At 43.3% G+C, this 23,727-nt stretch overlaps 1 protein-coding gene across 1 annotated transcript; it reads left to right on the top strand.

Moving 5' to 3' along the window:
• Positions 1–21,875: 21,875 nt before the first annotated feature.
• On the top strand, positions 21,876–23,234 carry LOC119652095. Its single transcript, XM_038056032.1, has one exon. The coding sequence runs from the start codon at positions 21,876–21,878 to the stop codon at positions 23,232–23,234; it is 1,359 nt and encodes a 452-aa protein (XP_037911960.1).
• The last annotated feature ends 493 nt before the right edge of the window (positions 23,235–23,727 follow it).

The raw sequence follows: 23,727 nt of genomic DNA, 5'->3' as shown, positions 1-23,727 counted from the left end.
TACTGGATGTACTTTCTTATAAAAAAGAGGGAGTTGTTCTTTCGTACGGCTGATTCCCACCGTTAATAATGAAATAATGAAGGAATTTTACTTGAAAGAACAATGATCCCTCTGGTCTACCTTAATCCTTTTATTAGGTTGTTTAATTGCAAGTAGGCGACGCATAGCTGTGTAGGTTGAATTCTCGTGCAGCACATGCCTCGTAATTAATAATTATGTTCTGTATTAACGAAAGCTAAATACCACGTTTGGGTATTGTTCAAATAGGAATTTCGTTTTTTTAAAAAAGTGGGTTTGCGATGTACCTGTACCCTGTAACTTTGCCTAGCATTTTCTGAAAATGAGAAATTATACTGACACTTTTTGTGTTTTGCTTTATCTTGAAATTAACTCGATGCAACAGGTAATCAAAGGAAAATCATTTAAGATACAATAATCAGCAATTCGCTCAACATGCCGTTAATTTCTTTGTATTTATAAACATAAAATTAAATTATAGGCACTGAAAAATAAGAAGTAGATCCATTCTATTCTATTTAACCTATTGGTGAAAGATGATGCAGATATACATTTTGACATGTTTATAATAATAACAATAATCGTTGGCGCAACAATCTATGTTGGATCAGGGCCTTGAAGTGTGTTAGAGCACTCCATTCAAGACCGTATTTGTACTTAATCTATAGGTAAAATGATCTTCTATAAGCGGAATAGCTACTTCTATACATATAATTTAATTGTTTGGAACCATTTATTAAATTTTCAGGAGAAATATAAATGTATATCACAAGAAAAACAAAGCATTAAATGCAATGTTCAAAGGTGGCACATACATTTCCTGATTTTGCTTTTGTAAATAGGCACATTATTTACCACAGTTTTCTCATTTTTTGCTGTTTAGCAATCAGTTCCCTTGCAACGGATCGTCGGGTAACGGATGTTTTGAAAAAGATTGTTGGTTGAGTGAGGTGGGAAATGCCGACAATGAAAATAATGATGGCCAATACAAATTGAAGTCTAATAAATGTTGGGATGGGACGCATATATTTTTTTGGGAACCTTTTTTAAATATGCACGGCGCCTTTGAGAATTATTTCTTGCATTTCAGGAAGGACAGCTCCAATTGAGGAATAGGTAGCTGTCCGAAAGTTTCCATTGTTTTATTGTTTTGCAAGCATTTGCCTTCTGCAGGATCAGTATATTATATTATTATAGAATATTTATGGCTTAAGTATTTTCCGACGGGATGAGCTGGCTAATCCCAAATATGAGAATTATGATAGGCAATAAAAAGTAGTGAAAACATAAGCGAACGGCTATGCTCTCTGCGCTTGCGAGGCAAGTTTAGAAATATAAGCCTCATAAACGTCCCCGCCCCTACAGAGGAGACTGCAGAGTCGGAGAAGGATACCTTCTACGAGGCAGTAGAACGAACCCTCGAAGCCTGTCCCAGATATGATATCAAAATCATACTTGGGGATTTTAACAGCCAAGTAGGGAAGGAGCCCGTATTCAGGCAATACGTTGGCTCCCATAGCTTATACGAGAAAACAAATGATAACGGACTGCGGATTATTCAATTAGCAGGGTGAGAGTGAACACTGAAGCCATCCACAACACAACCCTCCGCGACGCCTATAAGAGGGAAATAGATGCCGCAATAACCGCAGTCAACAGAGGACCTGGAGATGAAGCATCAACAAATGATCTTCACAATCACCTGAAGAACGTTATCATGGATACGGCCACAAGCATACTTGGCCCCAGCCGCAAAGGGAGTCGGAACGGCTGGTTTGACGATGAATATAAGCTAGCAAAGAACGGAAGAATGCCGCATACCGAGTAATTTTGCATTCTCAAAGAACGCGGGCACGCGCAGAGACTTATCAAGAACTCCGTCGAGCGGAGAAGCGACTTCACAGACGGAAAAAGGAAGCCTGGGAGAACCAACAGGTCTGTGAACTAGAAAAGTACAGGGAGCAACCGCACCAGGCGCGGAAGTTTTACCAACAAGTCAGCGGGATGAAGCCTTATACACCTCGATGCTCATCCTGCCGAAACAAAGAGGGAAATCTGATTTCCGACAGAATGGGCATATTAGAGCGATGGGTTGAGTACTTTGATGAGCTACTGAACAACCAGAACATCGGGGAGTTGGAGGTCCCGCCAACTGAAGACGACGGACAAATACTGCCACCACCAAGTTTAGAAGAAACAGTCCGTGCAATTTATCAGCTAAAAAATCATAAGTCGCCAGGAGCCGATGGAATTACAGCCAAGTGGTTCATCAACTTATGCTCAAGGTATGGGACAGCGAATCAATGCCTGATGATTGGCAACGAGGCATTATCTGTCTCATACATAAAAAGGGAGATATCACACAGTGCAGCAATTATAGAGGTATCACGTTGCTGAGTACCATCTATAAGATATTCTCCACTATCTTGCTAGGCCGGATAGCCCCATACGCCCAGAACATCATTGGCCCATACCTAAGAGGGTTCACTCCAGGCAAATCAGCAACAAATCAGATTTTCTGTCTGCGGCAAGCGATGGAAAAACTGTTGGAATATGGACAACAGTTGCACCATCTGTTCATCGACTTTAAAGCCGCCTATGATAGCATAGCCAGGGTAAAACTGTACACGGTCATGAGAGAATTCGGTATCCCGACGAAATTAATAAGGCTGACTAGGCTGACCCGAAATTGCGAACTCTTGGCCGCGTTCGAGAGAAGAATCCTCCGAAGAATTTTTGGCCCCCTACATGAGGATGGACGATTCCGTAGCATACACAATGACGAAATCTATGAGCGATACCATGACCGTCCGGTTGTGGATAAAATCCGGCTCAAAAGGTTACGGTAGGCGGGTCACTTAATCCGTGTGGATGAGGATGATCCCACCCGGAAAGTCTATAAGGTCAATATCTCTGGTAGAAAAAGAAGACGAGACAGACCCTGCCTAAGATGGAGCAATGGCGTAGGTCAGGACGCCATACAACTTTTAGGGATATCGAATTGGTGGACCTCGGCGCAAAACCGGGATGTCTGGAATTCCTTATTAAGGCAGGCCTAGACCGGATACCGGTTGTTGCGCCGTTGATGATGATGATGAATAAAAAGTAAGTCTAGTTTAAAAATGAAAGGAAAATTCTTAATACATGTTCAAAGGTGGAACATATTTTTAATGTATACTTTGCCGTTGGTAATGATTAAAAAATGGCCCTTTAATAAATGGTGACGTCGCCTTATCGAATACGATACAAAATATTCTCACGATGGGGCAATTGGGAGCCCTACGTTTGACTACGGTCAGTATTGCTGAAGCCCTAGCAACTTCAAGTGAGCATAGCGGGGAATAACCTTCCTTCCTTCCTGTTATTATTTAATCATATAGTTACATATAAATACATACTTATAAGATGAAAAATCCTAATTGTTGTTTTCATTTATAAACAAACTTTGCCAAGGCACTGCTCCAACTCCATTAAAATACCTTGCGTATTTCATTCTTGTTTCGTTTGTTATTGAAGTTGCATTTCTCAATGCAGTTGGTTGAAGTTCAGAAAGCTGCTGGCTCGTCTATTATGACATATAACAAGGCCCTTTTCAAATTCATACTCATATTTATTTTATTAACTGGACAATTTATAAAATCCACTACAAATACGTCCAATTCACTCTTAAATCCCACCCACTTTCAGTTCACGACAATGTAAACAAAATTACTGTCACGATGCGCGGATGTGCACTCCTCGAGATCTCGCAAGGAAATGAAGTTGCAGGACCAATTGCTGCCTGTGTGCCGAACAAACCGAAACCTCGTTACCAACTTGGTTCATTCTTTCAAATTAAGAAGTTAAATAAGATGCAACATTTCATTTCATTTCGTTTTATTTATTTCCAATTAGTGTCTTATATCTGATACATTTTGCTTAAGAGTAGCTTAGAATTAGCTTAGCTAGTTTAGAATTATTACAATGGGTGGCTATACATTGTTTGGCCTACCCGATCTTCTCTGTAATTAACTTTATTGTGTAAAAACAAATTGTAATTTACAACGTTCCTTGGCTTTGCATTTAATTAAAACATTACCTATTTTCAAAACTGCGTCCGCAGTAATGACGCGAGAAGGTTTTATTTTACTTATTTACATCTACCTTATTACTGCTTTTTTACTACTACTTATTTCTCTTACATAAATACTTAATTCTACTATATAAAATAGCACTTAATATTCATATAGTGCTTAGCCTCTTTGCACTCCTATCAGGCAAGATGTGTCGAAGAAGGACAGGATTATTAATTTTAGGTCAGGGTTCATTATCTGGCACGGCCTAAGGAAAGTCGCTGATGGGATTGTTTTGCCCTGCTCATGCAGTTTTCTAATTTTTGGGTTTGGATGGTTTTCAAGTTTATTGAAAAACCGCTCCATAATGTTGAGAATATATTCTCTAATGGGGTTTATATTTGCTCGCCGGTATACAATGGCGTTTCTGCCGCACTTCTTAGTCTTCCAATTGTAAGACAATCCAGTGCAATGTCTTAATACACGGCGTTCGAAAGACATGCATTTATCCATGGCTTTCGAATAGCAAGTGAACCATGAAGGGGCTCCGTAGCATATGATGGGCCTGATGAGAGTCTTATATAGGATCAGCTTAGTTTTGGTGCTTAGATCCACTTTTTGCGAAGAATAAAGTAGATTTTGCGCTACACACCATTTGCTTTTCCAATGGCGAGTTTAACATGGTCGTTGAAATTGATTCCTAGATATTTGATCGATTTCGACCCTCTTACTATTGTATTCCCGATTTCCAGTTTCAGGCGTTTAGCCTTCCTGTGGATGGATCTAGATCCCAAGTACCTAGATTTCCTCCTGAAGATGCAGACTTGTGACTTGGTTGAGTTAATTTTAATACCCCAGCTCTAGTAGTAGTAGCAGAGATCAACCAAATAATCCTCTATATCGCTAATTGCCTTGTCTGGGTGAAAATTAGAGGAGAAGACGAGTGTGTCGTCGGCATACTGCATAAGTTCTGTACCGACCTCAGGGAAGGGGACATCAGCAATGAAAATGTTGTATAAAGTAGGACCAGAAATGGATCCCTGCGGCACTCCAAAAGTAACCGGCAAGAGATCGGAAATCTCATTCCGACGTAAAAATGTCTATCCTCGAAGAAACTGATGGGAAGTCTGATCGTCGGGATTGGGAATTCGTATTTGATCAGTTTATAGATTAACCCGTTTATCCAGACGGAATCAAAGGCCTTTTCTAAATCCAGAGCGCAAGCTACCTTAGGTTTGTTATTGATGTTATTGGTGTTTAGCACGGAAACCGAACTGATGGTCTGGAATAATGTTGTTAAGATTGCAGTGTTGGACCAGCCCTACGGTCCATGCTCTCTCAAAAAGCTTCCCCAGGTTAGATATAAGTGAAACGGGTCTGAAGTTACCAGGTTCACAGGAGACACCTCCTTTCCGAATGGCTATAATTTTGGCTATTTTCCAGGTGGACGGGAAGTAGCCATTATTAATGTAGTTATTAAAAACCGCAAGCAGGAACTTAATGGAGGCTACTGGAAGATTTTTTAAGACGAAATTCGTAATTCCATCTGGGCCTATTGACTTTTTATCGTTAAGGTTATGGGTAATAGCAATGAGTTGTGATTAACTCAGAAATTTGCTCGAATCAGTAGGCTTGCTGGAAGGGTTCTGGGCAGAAAAAGACGTGATTCTGTAGCAGTTCCTAGAAGTGAAATCTCTGACTGTTGAATCAACAGTCTTAATGAGAGCCGTTCTGTTGCTCGGAGGTGTTGCGTTGAGCTGCCGCTCGAAGAATTCCCCAAGTATTTTTGCTTTCTCAACATCACTGCAGACTCGCACTTTGTTTTGGGTTAGAACAAAGTTGCGGGCTTTGTATTTCCCCGTTAGCCTGTTGATATTTTGGAACATATTAGCTCCAAGCTTAATGTCTGCAAGTTTGAGGGTCAATTCCTTGCCACCATACCATGAATTAGTGTACTGAGACAGTTAATCTGCGAGAGTAATGCTTTATATTCAGCATTTATTTTATTCCCGTGCTCGTGAAATTTGCGCTTGAGATTAGGCCTCCAAATCTGCCTAACTTTCAAGTGGGAAGAGAATTGAATTCAAACTCATCGACTTTTATCAGCTTAGAGTTCCTGCGTGTAGCAGTGTCAATAGCGTCAGACGCCAAGTTAATAGCCTCGTCGATTTTTTTGTCCGGCAGATTGCGATTATTTGAGAGCTTTTTCAAGTTGAGTTTTGGTGCTAACTCAGCCCTGAATTTATCCCAATCAGTGTGGGCGAAAGACCTAATTGTGGTCGTTACTCTCTTTTTCAGAGAAAGAGGTGAGGACAGTTTAAGATTGACTGCGAAATGGTCGGACATGCCTGGTAAGGTATCACATGATATTACCTGAAAGCTTTGCTTCATTTCCATAGACAGAAGGAAGTAGTCTAATATAGATTGACTACTGGGCCTTGACGGAGAATTCGGCAAGACCAGCACGAGATTGGTAGCCGAGAAAGGGTTGTGGATCCATTTGAGCAGGGTTTTCCCATTACAGTTAATGGCCGTGTCGACTCAATGAGTGTGCCTGCAGTTGAAGTCGCCTCCAAAGACAATGTAATAATTCATAATCTTTTTTGATTAATAGGGTAGGGTCGGTGTTGTTATCGTCCCGGATGGTATTATATCCGGTGAAGTCCACGTTATGCTTGCTTTTAAAATGGGTCGCAATAAATGTCTGCTTTCAGAGAGTTGATCAAAACCTGGGCAGTGGCACGTTTGGCGTGAGATACAAGGGACTCGGAGTTAAAAGTAACGATACTTAACTCCATAAATTAAAAATAAGTTTAATGGCAGCAAATTGCCGTTGTTCATTCGTGCTGGTTGAGGTGAGGGCTCCAACCAATTCACGGAATGCTGCCGGCTGGTTTGGGAGAGACTTTGTTGTAGGTGAAGGTGTAAGGGCCACCCGGGGTAGTGATTGTTTCATGGCTTGGGGGGTAAGATATGCCTGGTTTGGCCAAACTTTGCGACAGTTGTGCTACTGCCTGTTTGATCTGCTGTGCTTCTTTAGATTTGCGGGCTTTGGCGCCTTCTTTTCGGGCCAGCATATCTTTATATGCTGGGCAACCGCGCGGCATTGCGGCACCTTCGTTGAGGGGAGTGGGCAGTCGTACAATTGTACAATTTTGAGCAACGTGCCCAAAATTTTGACAAATGAAACATTGAATCTGTCCCAACGGTCTTATTTTTTCTAAGGTAACCTTGTGATGTAGAATGTATTTCACCTTGAAAGCGTCGTTGAGTTCTTGAGAGGGCTTGAAGGTCACTATAAAAATTCCCGATTGAGACTTCATTGGGAGAGAAGGATTCCCCTTATGTAGAGCTCTGTCCTGATTTGTCAAGAAGTTGGCTACAGACTCAGCTTTGAGCTCCGCCAGAATTTCTACAGCATCGGTTTCCCGATGTAGTCCTTGAATAATGAAGAACTGCGTCCTCAGGGATTGAGGGGGCCTCGTTGTAGCGTTTAAGCCTTGCTCTTTGATAAGAGCGAAGATTTTGCCGTGATCCTGATGGATTCGGCGAAAACGAGGGTCTTATCTGTTCGAGTGTTCTTAAAAGTTACCTTTATCCCTTTTGTCTTAAGGGACCTTAGCAAAACAGAGACATTTAATGAATATCCGGTAATTATCGGTATCTTTTGCGGGGGTTGGGGTGATATTTGCCTGGGGAGTGCTTTCACTAATTTTAACACTTTTGGCACTAACCTTATTCCTTTTTGGCTTACGTCTTGAGACGCACATCCCACAATATCGTCCACTTCAATTGGGTGTCCAGCTTGCAGGTTTTCCTTCTCCTAGCGTTTTTCTCGTTCTGCTCTGAGCTCTGCCCGGAGCTCCACGATCTCCTTCTTCAGCATCTTGATTATTTCGAGCAGATTTGCTCGACTCTCGTCTCCGGGGCTCGGGCCTCCCTCTTCGTCAGAGGGGCCCCCGGTCTTCGCCCTCTTGGCGGACATCCTGTCTCCAAGCCCGCCCCGCCTGGATCACAGAAATTATCCGGTTCACTGAAAGAAAACAGAAAAAAACATTTGCTTGTAAATTGTACTTTAATATACGGTGTCTCAATAATATTGAGATACACTGTATATTTCACCGCACTATACTTCCTTTGTCACTGTTGCTTTAGCAGAGCACTCTGCCTGCTCCGCCGCTTGTCACTTATTTTTTGAATTTTAACACCTTCACTTTTTAAGGTTTTGTGTCTGTCCGTCTGTCTGTCTGTCTGTCTGTCTGTCCGTCACATGCATTTTTCTCGGAGACGGTTATAGCGATTGACACCAAATTTGGTAGAAAAGTGGGAACGGTGAACGCTCACACATACAGTGAGTTACATCCTTTTATGTTGAATTTAAGGAGGGTCCCCATACATGCAAAAGGGGGGTGTAAAATTTTTTTTCATCAAATATAGTCATGTGGGGTATCAAATTAAAGGTCTCAATTAGTACTTTTCGAAGCCGGTCTTAGTTTTGACATTTCTTGAAAATGTGGGGAGTGCGGGGGGTTGAAAGTGATCATTTCTTTAAGGGGGCCATTCTCAGAAACTACCAAACCGAAAAATCTGAAAAAAATCAGGAGGCTGCCACTATATGGTGCCTTGGCTCCGAAATACCTTTCATACCGATATCCGTTCAAAGAAAGTTAATAATAGTATATTACTATAATTTTTTGTAATTGGCTGGAAAGCCCCCTTAAATTCATCCTAGCGGTATGAAATTCTGCAGTGATGTAGGCTATAATATAGAGCATGATCATACCAAGTTTGATGGAAATCGCACTATTACTAACAAATGTATAATACATCGAAGTTGTTGCTTCTTTGAAAATTGAAGACTATCAATGTCAATATCACTCGAAAGTGGACATATGGTTATATTACGTGCTACGTACTAAGAAATACACAAAACCTTTCGTACCAGAAGCGTCCAGCTTCCGGTTTCCCGACTTGTTCTATCTATTTCGCAGCACACGTCTGCTCGCCTCGAGATCTCGAAGCGAAGATGCAACATGAAATCAAACAAACATCATTTAAGGTAGGATGATTAGCAAGTGGATCATAGGCCTTTAATTTCTTAGTCTTTCTTTACATTGTATTAAATTAAATTATGGGCACATAAAAATAAGAAGTTGGTAAACCAAATTCTTACTAACCTCTCGGTGAAAGATGGCACAGATATATTTATATCTGGACTTCCTATATCAGCATTATTACCTTCCTAGGCCGCATGAATCCTTTCATAAAGATCGTTTTATTGCATTACAAGCATTTGGAATCAAAAACAAGGGTGCCACAACAATTGCTAATGATAGCCCGAGGTATGTTCGCAATTAGAAATAAGTTTTTGTTTTACAGGAAACCTTAAAAAAACCGGAGGCATATTTACACTTAAGCTGGAAAATGCATTAAGTGTCGTAATTTGTAAAAATGTAGCCTAGCGCAAGATATTGAAAAGTGAAATTAACTTCCAAATAGGAAATACGAGTATATAATATTAAGTTTATTTAGATTATTGGCATTTACATGCTCACGACGCCAAAGTGTTACATTGGACTATACAAACCAACAGATTCAGTAAATAAGATGTTGGAATGCACAAATAATGTAACATATCAATCAGTTCCAATAAACTAATGCCGAATTACAATAAGAATGCATGGCTTATCGGAACTAAAGAGCAACAAAAAAGGATCGTTTTTGGTAAAATTTACATAATTTAGCTTAGACTCAGCTCACATTAGATTTGTTACTTTTTCGTTACAATTGAAATTAACTAGTCAATTAATGGCTATCAAACTAAACATAAAGATCATCGTTTTGTTTAAAACCTGGTTGTTCTCAATCATTGCTACTCCCTAAAACCTAAAGACGATGTGCACTATTCGACATCTCGCATCATAATGACCCTTACAGCGCGACGATGCGCACTCGTCGAGATCTCGCAACGAAACGAAGTTGCAGGGTCGGTTGCACGTGTGTGGCAAACGAACCCGTAACTTGGTCACCAACTTGGTTCGCCGTTTGTGGGCGCTGTTATGGCGACCGTATCGGTTATAAGCTGCTCTTTACAGCCTCGGGAGCCATATGCGTACCCTTTTTGCTCCTCAGCTATCAATTCAATCAAGATGTTTTGAGATAATCGCGCACAGAATCAAGTGAAGACTTTGTAGATGGTAGAAAGACAAGTAATTGGTCGACATTATGAAGGGCAAGAAACACCCTGTTCCTTGGGGTTGAGAGAAGTTTGCCCCTTGGTGAAAAATGCATAGGGTCGGCAATCGTCTCGTTAAAATGATTTGTCATTACCCTGTGAATGCTTTTGAACCGCTTTAGCCAGAAGTTGTGAATCTTATCAACTCCTGGTCCCTTCCAATTACCTGCCTTTTCAAGGGCTGCTTCTAGGTCAATTTCAGTTACGTCAGACATGGCTATTTCGAGGAAAGCCTCGCATGAACATATAAGGTGTGGAAGCCACGCTGCTTCTAAATTGCACCGACTAGGTTCGTGCCAAACACTTCTCCAAAAGTTTTCTGCCTGATCCAGCTCGAGGTTACTTTCACGACTTGAGAGATGAGGTGAGCTTTTTATAAAATCGCCGTTGGTTTTGGAAGAACAAGATGTTGTCTGTCCTTCGCTGAAAGCGTTCTTAATACCTACGGATGCGATTGGAACATACCGCAAATTTCTGTTTCAGCACCTCGAGGATTTCTTCGATTGTCTTATCATTGGACAGATGGTAATTTCCAATGATGTTCGCAACGCAACTGCGCACTCTTGGTGACATTTATAAGAAGTGCTTACGCGACATGACCAAACCCCTCTGTCAACTTTTCGACTCTTTTGTTGAGTCGAAATACCCATTGCACATACCTCTATTTTTCGCTACAAGTTGTTGATTATTGAGACGAATAACCGTAGTAGCTGCAACATAGACCAGGCCGTGAACCTCTGTTGCAGTAATCTCACAAGCCAAACGATCAGCCAAAATTCTGTGAACGGCAGCAATGATGTTAGTAGTTACCGAAGTAAACTTTAGTTCCCTGCCGTCTGGGAGAATCTCAGCATATTTTTTGCATGCAGGTATATATATATATACATATATTCAGGAGCACTCACAGGATATTAGCAAATCAATTTAATCAGATGATTGCCGATCCTGATTTAGTTCCACCATTTTTCACCAAGGAGATAACTTTTCTCATCCCCAAGGAACAGGGTGCCTCTTACCCTTCAAAATGTCGACCAATTACTTGTCTTCCTACCATCTACAAGGTCTTCACTTCAGTTCTGTGCGCGAACATCTCAAAACATCTTGATGTTCATAAATTGATAGCTGAGAAGCAAAAAGGATGTGCAAAAGGCTCCCGAGGCTGCAAAGAACAGCTTATAATCGATACGGTAGCTGGAAAGCAGGCTGTCCATCAGAAACGAAATATCTCGACAGCCTACATCGATTATAAATCACCCTTTGACTTGATATCACATTCGTGGTAACTACAAGTGTTACGCTTGTATAAAATCAACCCGAATGTCGTTCTTCTTCTGAGAACAGTAATGAAGAATTGGAGCACGAAGCTATCGGTATCCTCACAAACATCAGGAGAGATACCAATCAGAAGTGGCATTTTCTAAGGCGACTCTCTAAGCCCACGGTGGTTTTGTTTGGCTTTGAATCCACTATCTCATCTTTTGCATCAAAGTAAATATGGGTTCCCAGTTAAACATGGCATATTGTCGAAATGTACATTAGGTCATTTGATGTACATCGACGACATCAAATGTTATGCCAAAGACGAGAACCAACTTCATTCCTTGCTGGACATCACCATCCAGTTCAGCAGGGATATCGGCATGCAGTTGGGTGTGGAAAAATGTCGCATAAAAACAATTGTTCGGAGAAAACACACCGACAACGAAGGATACAGCCAAAATAACATCCGAATTGAGGGTATGGATTCGGACGACGTCTACAAATACCTCGGCATATTGCAAGCAACAACACCTGCTGTGACAATAATCAAATCTAAGTTGCTGGGGGAATTTGACCGGCGTCTGGATCTTGTCCTTAAAACTGAGCTGTACGGGAAAAATAAAATCATGGCAATCAACACCTTCGCCATTCCCGTCCTTCTATATACTTTCGGTGTGATACAGTGGAGTAATACTGATTTAGAATCTGTCAATAGAGGGGTAAGGGTAGTTCTTGCAAACAACAACATGCATAATAGAGCTGCAGAAAAATTGAGGATCACTATCCCACGTCATCAGGGAGGAAGGGGGGTACTTGATTTAAAAACGTTGCACTACAATCCAGTGCATTCTCTTAGTGAGTTTTTCTATGAGAAACAATCCTCTAGCCAAATACATCCGGCTACCGTCATGGCAGATAATAAATTATCTCCTTTGAACTTGAGAAGCAGAGAATGGGATCCCATGTCGAATGTTACTTCAGTCCAACAGAAGATCCACATGTGGAAAGAGAAACCCATTCATGGAGATCATATCAAAAATTTGTTGTTGTCAGGCATTGACATCGAAGCCTCCAACAAATAGTTGACAAATGGTGTACTGTTCATGAGACCGTATAACTTAGTGGCAACTTACCATCCTTACTATAAGTATACTCCGCAGAGAATCTTAGAAAATGATCGGGTCAAACTACTGTGAGATCACACTATTGCCACCGACCACAGTAATCATAACAGACCCGATCTAGTTCTGCTTCTGAAGGAAGAACGAGCGTGCTTTATAATCGATGTAGCCGTACCGTTGGACCGGAACACTGTTGAAAAATAGCACGCAAACATCCGGAACTACGGTCCCTTGACAGACGATATGAAGCAGACCTGGAGACTACAAAAGATCGAAGTAGTCCCAGTAGTAATTTCAGCGACGGGATTAGTCCCCGAGAACTTACATAAAGCGTTGGAAACGCTCGATCTTAGGGCTGGACTATACATGGAGATGCAAAAAGGGGTTATCCTTACAACCTGTGCTATGGTCTGAAGAGTCCTATCCGGTAACAATCTGACCTAATGGGTTTCAGTCTTGATCCGCACTGTCTTCGATATAAGATCCATGTCTCTGTAGTGTAGAACCTCCGCGTCATTGGCTGAAGTGTTTGCAACAATCGGGGTGTAGTAATACATTTTCGCATGGTCGCACACACTTTGCGTTAAAACGCATCATCGCTGTTATGCGGGCCTTTGGATGTTGCCTTCAGCCCACCTTTAGGTTGGTCGCCCCTCGGTCCGGTTGGGCGGGAAGAGGGTCCGTGGGTTTTATATAATTAAAAATATATGTACTTGCGGGGCAAATTTTTGTCCAGATAAATGACGGCATAATACCGCCTGTAACTGTGGAGGAGCAGCGGGAAATATGTGGTAGGTTTGACCCAAGACCCCAGGTTTGGATGGCATCCCCAACCGAGCTTTGAAACTGGCAGTGAGACTAGGCCCGACGTTTTCGCCAACACCTTCGAGGCGTGCCTAAAAGAAGGAATATTCCCCTGTCCAGTCGAAAAAGCAAAAGTTGGTGTTGCTTCCGAAGCTTGGCAAGCCACCTGGAAACCCAGCGTCATATCGTCCTATCCGCCTGTTGGATACAATGGGGAAATGATAGAGAGAGTCATCTACAAGAGACTCCTGCCCATCGTCGAAGCCAGCAATGGTTTGTCGGAACGCCAGTTTGGTTTCCGACGCGCCCACTCTACGGGGGACGCAATTGGCATGGTGGTAAACCTGGCAAAAGGTGCACTGATTTCTGGCGGCTGCTGTGCCGTGGTGGCGTTGGATGTCAAAAACGCATTCAACTCGGCCAACTGGAATAGAATTAAAGGGGCGTTGGCTGACATTGGTGTCCCCGGATACTTAGCGAATTTGGTGGAAAACTACCTCTCAGAGAGGATTCTCTGGTACGGAATGGATGAGGGGGTACCACAGGGATCGGTACTTGGTCCCCTGTTGTGGAATATCATGCATAATGGGGTGGTTGCTCTTCCCGTCCCAGAGGGGACTACGATTGTCGGCTTTGCTGATGACCTAGCTGTGGTTCCTGCAGCAAAACACCCAGAAGATGTGGAGATTTACGCAACGGAAACAGTGAGAGCGGTAAAGTCCTGCCTAGAAAAGGCCGGGCTGACCTTAGCGGACGTGAAAACGAAAGCGGTCTTAATAACGAACCGCAGAAAAAATAACACTGTGAAAGTGGAGGTCGCTGGACATACGGTCGTATGAAAGCCGGCTATCAAATACCTGGGGGTAATAATTTACACCAAATTGAGTTTTAACGAACACCTAGAGTATGCGTGCCAAAAGGCAGCCAGTGCCACCGCGGCACTTGCAAAAATGTTGCCAAATATTGGTGAACCGAAACATTGCCGGAGGTTGGTGCTAGCCGGAGTGGTGCGCTCCATCCTGCTCTACTCGCCGCCTGTGTGGACAGAGGCGCTTGCAAACTCTCAGAGACGGAAGCAGGTGTACTAGGTTTACCGGCGGATGGCTTTGAGGGTTTGCAGTGCTTTTAGAACCACATCAGATGAGCCAGTATTGGTGGCGGCAGGTATGATCCCGGTTGACATTATGACCAAAGAAATGAGTGTCCTGTACAATGCAAGACGTATGGAGGGGCATGCACAGCGTAGAAATGCGGCAAGGTCAGAGTGGCTTGATCTCTGGCAACGCAGATGGGACGAGTCTCCGAAAGGTCGATGGACGCACATGCTCAATCCCAACATTAGGGTATAGCTTGAGCAAAAACATGGGGATACCAACTACCACATTACCCAGTTCCTCACGGGACACGGTGGTTGCTACAGGCAGTATCTGCACCGCTTTGGGTTGGATGATTCTCCGAACTGTCCCAGATGCGATGGCATGCCAGAGGATCCAGAGCATAAGATGTTTCACTGCCCACGATTTGCGATGGAGAGAAGGAGCTTAAACCAGGTGCTGGGCAGGAGCGGGACCCGGAGAGCTGTAGTCCGAGGAGAAGTGGCTTGCGGTTGGCTCCGCAATCATCCAAATGCAGGAAGAGTTGCTGAAGCAACAAAGAAGGAGGAAAGCTGCAAATAGGAGAGAGATGAGTGCCTAAGAGCAAACCTACCCCGCGAAGTAATACCTTAACGGTGGTCCCGCGGGGCTGGGGCTGGAGAGACCGGGGGTGGTTTTTAGTGGGTGTGAATCCCACACGCGCCCGCTGTAGCTGCGGCGGACGTGTCTTTCTAAGATTTTCCACCTCCGTGTACGCACAAACAAAAAAAAAATTTTATCCTCACCTGAGTTCCAAACGCAGAGCTGCATGCGACCAGGCGCGTGTCATGGGTTGCGGATAGTGACATGACCCACCAGGTCAGCTACGAATATCGCAAGTTAACATTTCCCTTTGTGTTCGTCCTCCCTCCCCGATTCTTCCCGTTCAGGGGGACCAAACCTCCTTAACAAATCCGTAATCCTCCCCAACACTCGTGGGAACAAAATTGGGGAAAATAATTTAAATTCTTTTAATGGGACCCTAGGGACACGAAGACAGTACCCAACACGGTTAGGAGTCGCTTAACAATATCAGATCGGCTCTTCGCCCTCAGATGTTTTGGCGGTTATGCCGTCAACCACCTGGCCCGGGAGACCTAGGCGTCGTATGGTTTGGACGAACCAACTTAACGAATTTATCGTCCGCGCCTATTACCGTGTCACGGATTTGGAACGGAATCCATCAGGGTACAGACATCGATCCATGACGGGTTCATATCCCGAATTCCGGAGCTAAGTCATGTTCCGGAACACAACGTCGTCAACCAGTACCGGGCGATAGTGAATAACAACCGAGTTGCCTTACCAACTAGGCAACAAATCTTCCAAGAGGTTTCACTTGAGCTCAGGCTGAAGTCATCAAATTACCGGACTAGTCAAAGGAGTAACACAAGTACTCCACCTGTAAGGCACTCCATGAATCCAGTAGTCAGGAGAAGCTTAGTAACTGGGGATGTCGACCTAATTTATAATAATGGTTTGACCGCATTCCAGGTCGCATTCACAGAGTATGGTGAGATTCTCCCAAACGCTAGGCCAAGGATCCCAAAACTGAAGTTTACTTCGGCAACTACTAACATCATTGCTGCCGTTGACAAAATTTTGGCTGATCGTTTGGCTAGCGAGATTACTGCTACAGTCTGATCTACGTTGCAGCTGCCACGGTTATTCGTCTCCATAATCAACATCTTAGAGCGAATAATAGAGGAATGCGCAGAATGACTTTACCGTTCTGGGTGTTTCGACTCAACAAAAGAGTCGAAAAGTTGAGAAAGGAGATTGGTCGTGTCACGCAAGCACTCCTTGGAAATCTATCACCAAGAGTGCACAGATGCGTTGCGAACATCATTGGAAATTACCATCTGTCCAATGATATACCAATCGAAGAAATCCTCGAGGTGCTGAAGCAGAAACTTGCGGAATGCTCCAATCGCATCCGTAGGTATCAAACAAGTCGGAATACCGGAAGCTCCCGCTTCGGGTATAAAGGTTTTGTGTTCATCTTATCTAAGAAATTTCAACTACCATTTTTCTATCCGTATACAGCTTCAAAACTACGAGACATACGTACATATTACAGCCGTAGATGTTACGTTCACCCTAAACAAACAAACTGCCTATTTTCGAATACTGTACACATATAGGCACGTATATAGATTGATCGTACCCATATTTCCGATTTACTTCTTATATCTATCTGAATTAGGCACTACCCGCACGCATATACTATATACCTACATACACACATGTCCCGTTGGAATAATTGATATTCATATACAAATGATTAAAAAACTAAAACAAAATAATTCTTTTCCACCCAATTTATACGAACTTACTTCGTTGTGGTATTGACGAATTGATATGTGATGATGACGTCATGCAGGTTGTAGAGTGCACGAAATTGACAAAAAATTGTAAAGTTCTACCCCCTAAAACTTTGTTAATAATAGTTTGATTTTCTTCACCAAATTGTGCATTATGTTCTTCTTTATACCCATGCCAAATTTTGTACTTCTGGAATGAACATAAGGGGGGCTACCGGGTAAATTTCTCAAATGTGGAAATATACTATTATTAACTTTATTTGTGCAGATATCGGAACCGGATATATTTTGAGGCCTAGATTTCATAGAGATGCAATACCGTGATTTTTTTCAGATTTTTCGGTTGGATAGGTTCTGAGAACGAGACCTGTTACACTTTTTGATGGTCATATTTTGAGCCCTCACTCCCATATGTTGCATCCAGTATCAAATATTGAACCAGTTTCGAAAAGTCCTAATGAAAACCTTTCATTTGATACCCCACATGGCTACATTCTGTGAAAAAATATTTTGCACCCTCCTTTCACATGTATGGGGAACCCCCCTTAAACTTAACACAAAATGGCGTCAGTTGCTGAATGTAAAGGGAACGGCAGATCACATACTCCTACCAATTTTCGTGACGATTGGTCTAGCCATTTCCGAATAAATCGGCTGTGACAGACAGACAGACAGACAGAAGGACAGACAGACAGACAGACATCTTGGCAGATGAGATGGCGAATATATACCATGCGAAGCCAATCTCTCCCTTATTGCAGACGAAGAAGGCTGAGAGGGTGAGATCCATAAATAGATGGCAAGAGCGGTGGGAACGTTCGGGAAAGGGTCGGTGGACTCACAGGCTCATTCCTGCCATCAAGGAGTGGTTGGAGAGACGACACGGTGAGATTAATTATAATCTCACCCAGTTTCTCACGGGACATGGAGGATATCTCCAATACCTTCACAGGTTTAAATTGGAGACCTCACCCGACTGTCCAAATTGCGATGGAGTCCCAGAGGACCCAGAGCATGTATTCTTCCACTGTCCGAGATTTGTGGAAGAAAGGAGGAACCTAGAGGAGACTCTAGGAGAAGTGCTGGTACCAGAAAATCTGGTGCCGAAAATGCTAGCACATTAAGAGAATTGGGATGCGATCAGCTCCATGATCGCATCAAGTCAAGATAAATTGCGAAAGGCAGAGGAAAGGAGAAAAACGCGGTCACGTGCGCCGCGTATAGAAGAAATAGGATTAAGCTAGAGTGAGGTGACTCCGCCCCGTGATGTAATACCTTATGGTGGTTCCGCGGGGCAGGGAGGGAGTCGGGGGTGGTTTTAGTGGGTAAAAATCCCACACGCTAGTGTGTCCAGACCAGTGTCTTTTGAAGATTTCCACCTCCTCACAAAAAAAAAAAAAAAAAGAGACAGTCAGACAAACGGACAGACAGACATCGAATCGATTCTAGTAAGGTTTTGTTTCACACAAAACCTTAAAAAGCTTTCAGCGAAGGACACACAACACCTTGTTCTTCCAGAACCAACGGGAATTCTACAAAAATCTCACCAACTCAGATAGGGAAAGTAACCTCGATCTGGATCAGGCAGAAGACTTCTGGAGAAGTGTATGGAGCGAATCCAGTCATTGCAATTTAGAAGCAGCGTGGCTTCCACACCTTATGCGTTCATGCGAGGCCCTCCCCGAAATGACCATGCCTCACGTAACTGAAGTCGACCTAGAAACAACCCTTGACAAGGCAGGTAACTGGAAGGCGCCAGGAGTTGACAAGATTCACAACTTCTGGATGAAGCGGTTCAAGAGCACTCACAGGATATTGGCAAATCATTTTATTCAGAAGATTGCCGATCTTGATTTAGTTCCACCATTTTTCACCAAGGGGATAACTTTCCTCATCCCCAAGGAACAGGGTGCCTCTTGCCCTTCAAAATGTCGACCAATTATTTGTCTTCCTACCATCTACAAAGTCTTCACTTCAGTTCCTTGCGCGAACATCTCAAAACATCTTGATGTTCATAAATTAATAGCTGAGGAGCAAAAAGGATGCGCAAAAGGCTCCCGAGGCTGCAAAGAACAGCTTATAATCGATACGGTAGCTATAAAGCAGGCTGTCCATCAGAAACGAAATATCTCGACAGCCTTCATCGACTACAAGTCAGCCTTTGACTCCATATCACATTCGTGGTTACTACAAGTGTTACGCTTGTATAAAATCAACCCGTATGTCGTTCTTCTTTTGAGAACAGTAATGAAGAATTGGAGCACGAAGCTATCGGTATCCTCACAAACATCAGGAGAGATACCAATCAAAAGTGGCATTTTCCAAGGCGACTCTCTAAGCCCACTGTGGTTTTGTCTGGTTTTGAATCCACTATCCCATCTTTTGCATGAAAGCAAATATGGGTTCCCAGTTAAACGTGGCATATTGTTGAAATGTACATTAAGCCATTTAATGTACATTGACGACATCAAATTGTATGCCAAAGACGAGACCCAACTTCGCTCCTCGCTGGACATCACCATCCAGTTAAGCAGGGATATCGGCGTGCAGTTGGGTTTGGAGAAATGTCGCATCAAAGCAATTGTTCGGGGAAAACACACCGACAACGAAGGATACAGCCAAAGTAACATCCGAATTGAGGGTATGGATTCGGACGACGTCTACAAATACCTCGGCATATTGCAAGCAACAACATCTGCTGTGGCAATAATCAAATCTAAGTTGCTGGGGGAATTTGAACGGCGCCTGGATCTTGTCCTTAAAACTGAGCTGTACGGGAAAAATAAAATCATGGCAATCAACGCCTTCGCCATTCCCATCCTTCTATACACTTTCGTTGTGATACAGTGGAGTAAAACCTATTTTAGAATCTGTCAATAGACGGGTAAGGGTAGTTCTTGCAAACAAAAACATGCACAATAGAGCTGCAGAAAAATTGTGGATCACTATCCCACGTCATCAGGGAGGAAGGGAGGTACTTGATTTAAAAACCTTGCACTACAATCAAGTGCATTCTCTTCGTGAGTTTTTCTATGAGAAACAATCCTCTAGCCAAATACATCAGGCTACCGTCATGGCAGATAATAAATTATCTCCTTTGAACTTGAGAAGCAGAGAATGGGATCCCATGTCGAATGTTACTTCAGTCCAACAGAAGATGGACATGTGGAAAGAGAAACCCATTCACGGAGATCATATCAAAAATTTGTTGTCAGGCATTGACATCGAAGCCTCCAACAAATAGTTGACAAATGGTGTACTTTTCTATGAGACCGAAGCATTCTGTTCGAATCACACAAAAATAACTATGTAAGCAGTAAGTTAAAATTAATAAGTGCATCGACACATTGGCCTACTTTCGCACAAATCAATTACAGTGTCAACATAATAGCAGTTCACAAAAAAAATGCTGAACATGCGCTTGTGCCAGAAATGAATCAGTAGGTCATGCAAACAAAAATGTGTAAATTGTAAATTGCTTAGTTATAAGATTTCTTGTATAAAAGCAAAGCGATAGTAATAAACCGGGCCACAAGCTAAAGAAAGTGAAAAGCAGCATTTTCTTCTTGCTTCCTTCAGCGTACAATAACTTGATGATTATTGTACCTATCCCGGCAGCCATCAACAATTTAAGAATTGTTGAATAGATATCAATTTAAGGATTGATATCTCCCCATTTTTACATGGTCCGTCGAGCCGGATATCTGTTCGAGCCAATATTTTCAGACATCCTACACATTCAGTCATTCGTCGATATTACCGCATACTACAATGGCTCCGGGACAGGCAGAACAAGGAGGCTCAGCATCCACAACAAGCGTGATCAGCGAGCAACGACACAATCTGGAGGAAGTTCTTCGTCTGATTCGGAACTTCAAGAAGGATTCGATGACGCGATACAACCTACAATATTTTCAACACCGAGAGGAGACGCTAAAGCGAGCATGGGCGAACTGCGAAGCCTTGCACGGAAGGGTGAAGGCCGTGAGGGCTCAGGATGCCGTACTGCTTGAGCAGTACATGAAAGAGTACGAGGAGGTCGAGGATGCCTGGGCCGAATGTTCGGTGGTATTCCGTGAAAGCATTGCCGGTTACATAGCTGCGGAGAGCAGTCAACGTCCAGCACTTCAAGAGGTCCCAGATGCAGGCGAAAACGTAGTAAGGCTAGAAAGCATTAAAATATCCAGCTACGGCGGCGACTACACTCAGTGGGCAGCATTCCATGACTTATTCAAGGTCATGGTGCACGACAACAACAAATTAAGTGGTGTACAAAAGTTTCAGTATCTTCGTGCGTCGGTCAACGGCGAGGCAGAACAATTGATACGCCACCTTACTCTAACAGAGACTAATTATGCGCCAGCATGGAAGTTACGATACAACAATAAGAGGACCATCGGGAATGCCTACATGAAGGGCATATGGAGTTTACCGACCAGCACTTCAGCTAGTGCGATATGTATCAAGCGCATATTGAACACGACCGAGCAATTCCGTGCCAATATGTATTATTGGGAGCAGATTTAGTCGACCTAATCATGGTGTACATCCTGTAACAAAAATTGGACAATGAAAGTAATTCTGAATGGCAGAAATTTATTGGTTCTTCGAACGAGATACCAACTTTGAATCAATTCACGACCTTCTTGAATCAACGGTTCACAATACTGGAAGCAGTGCAGATTACCCAACGCAAGACGGTGAAAGTAGGGGTACACTCAGCACAAGCAACGGGAGCCGTCTGCCGAGTATGCCAGGGCGATCATCGAATTTCCCAATGCGACACATTTCTGAAATCAGACATAGCCAGACGACGAGAGTTGGTAGCATCTTTGCGGCTGTGCTACAATTGCTTGCACGAGGCTCATGCAGCCAGGAACTGCCCATCACGCAAAGGGTGCAAACTGTGTGGAAAAAGGCATAACTCAATGTTACACCAAGCATCGTCGAATAGAGCTGCATCTTCAGCTTTGCCGAATCCAAAACAACAAGTCTCATCGCTGAATGCTATCAACAGTGGCGTCGACGTTACGGCTGTTCTATTGGCTACAGCAAGGATTCGAGTAAAGGACAGCCAAGGAACGTTCATTCTTTTGCGTGCATTGGTCGATCAAGGGTCCCAGCGTTCGTTCATCAGTGAAGCTACGGCGCAACTCTTACGGCTACCACGTCGAGCGATAAATCTGACAATCAGCGGCATCGGGAGTCATTCAACGAGCAGCAAGGGAGCGATATTTGCTCAAAGCAAAGAGAAATGGTCGACAACTTTCAACTTATCTCTTGTCGTAGTAAACCATATAACGGACAAGATTCCCCAGTCCAAGACACCATGTAAGATAGCTGAATTGAGACAGGAGGACTTAGCTGATTCATCGTATCACATTCCGGGGAAGATCGACGTCCTCCTGGGTGCTGACGTTTATGGCGATCTATTGGAAAAGGGCGTAATCCGGATAAAGAATACCAAAGTTTTGGCTCAAAAAACCAAAATCGGTTGGATCCCGTCCGGGCCTGTCAACCAAGTAACACGAGCAGCAGAACCTTCCATCAATATGGTTAGCATCGAACAGCTAGATGCTGACATACAAAAATTATGGGAACAGGAAGAGTTGCCACAAGAGCAAATCCTCACCCAAGAGGAAGCAGACTGCGAGAGGCAGTTCATCCGAACTACTAAGAGGGATCCAACGTCAGGCCGATACATAGTCAGGCTGCCGATTAAGCCTGACATGAACCCCTCGATCCTGCTGCATCCGTCATTAAAAGACGCTGTCATTCGCCTCCGCCAGACAGAGACAAAACTCGAACGGAATCCACAGCTCAAAGCGCAGTACAATGCATTCCTAAAGGAATATCTGGAATTGGCACATATGAGCGAGGTCCCGTCCGCAGAAATTTTTTGCAAACACTCATACTACTTGCCACATCATGCTGTAGTTAGAGAGGACAGCACAACTACGAAAGTTCGCGTCGTATTCAATGCGTCCCATAAAACGTCCTCCGGCACCTCGTTGAACGATATCCTAATGGTGGGACCAAATAGGCAATACACCATCTTTGAAATATTGCTGCGATGGAGGAGGCATAAATACGCATTGGCTGCAGACATTGAGAAGATGTACCGACAGATACTCGTGGACAGTCGAGACTGCGACTTACTGCGAATTGTTTGGAGACCAAAACCCCAAGGTCCAATAAAGCACTACCGGCTAAACACAGTAACTTATGGCACCGCCAGCGCTCCCTTCCAAGCAACACGTACACTACAACAGGTCGCTGAAGACTAGCAATTCACGTCACCATCAGCAAGTGGAAGCATCAAAAAGGACTTCTATGTACATGACTTGCTGACTGGATCCTCGACCATAGAAGGTGCAGCGAAATTGCAAAACGATATTGTGACCGTTCTCAAAAAAGCTGGATTTAACATTCGCAAATGGTCCACGAATTATGAGGAGGTTCTGAAACATGTAAGCACCGCTGACCGGGAAACGTCTGACGTAGTCAACATCAATCTAGAGAATACCGTCAAGACATTGGGTTTGCAATGGATTCGTAGAGACGACATATTCACCTTTAAAGTGAAACTGCCTTACATCTCAGCGAACGAGCCAGTTACGAAACGAATAATTACATCCAATGCTGCAAGATTATTCGATCTGCTTGATTGGATCCAGCCCATCATAATAGTTAGCAAGATATTTATCCAAAAGTTGTGGCTACAGAAACTGGATTGGGATAAGCCCGTACCTGACCAGTTGAAAATAGAGTGGCTGACCT

This window comes from Hermetia illucens, chromosome 3, assembly GCF_905115235.1.
Source record: "Hermetia illucens chromosome 3, iHerIll2.2.curated.20191125, whole genome shotgun sequence".
In the NCBI taxonomy this organism is placed as follows: domain Eukaryota; kingdom Metazoa; phylum Arthropoda; class Insecta; order Diptera; family Stratiomyidae; genus Hermetia; species Hermetia illucens.
The sequence above is the reverse complement of the archived record's forward strand: the minus strand, read 5'-3'. Positions and strand labels throughout refer to the sequence as shown.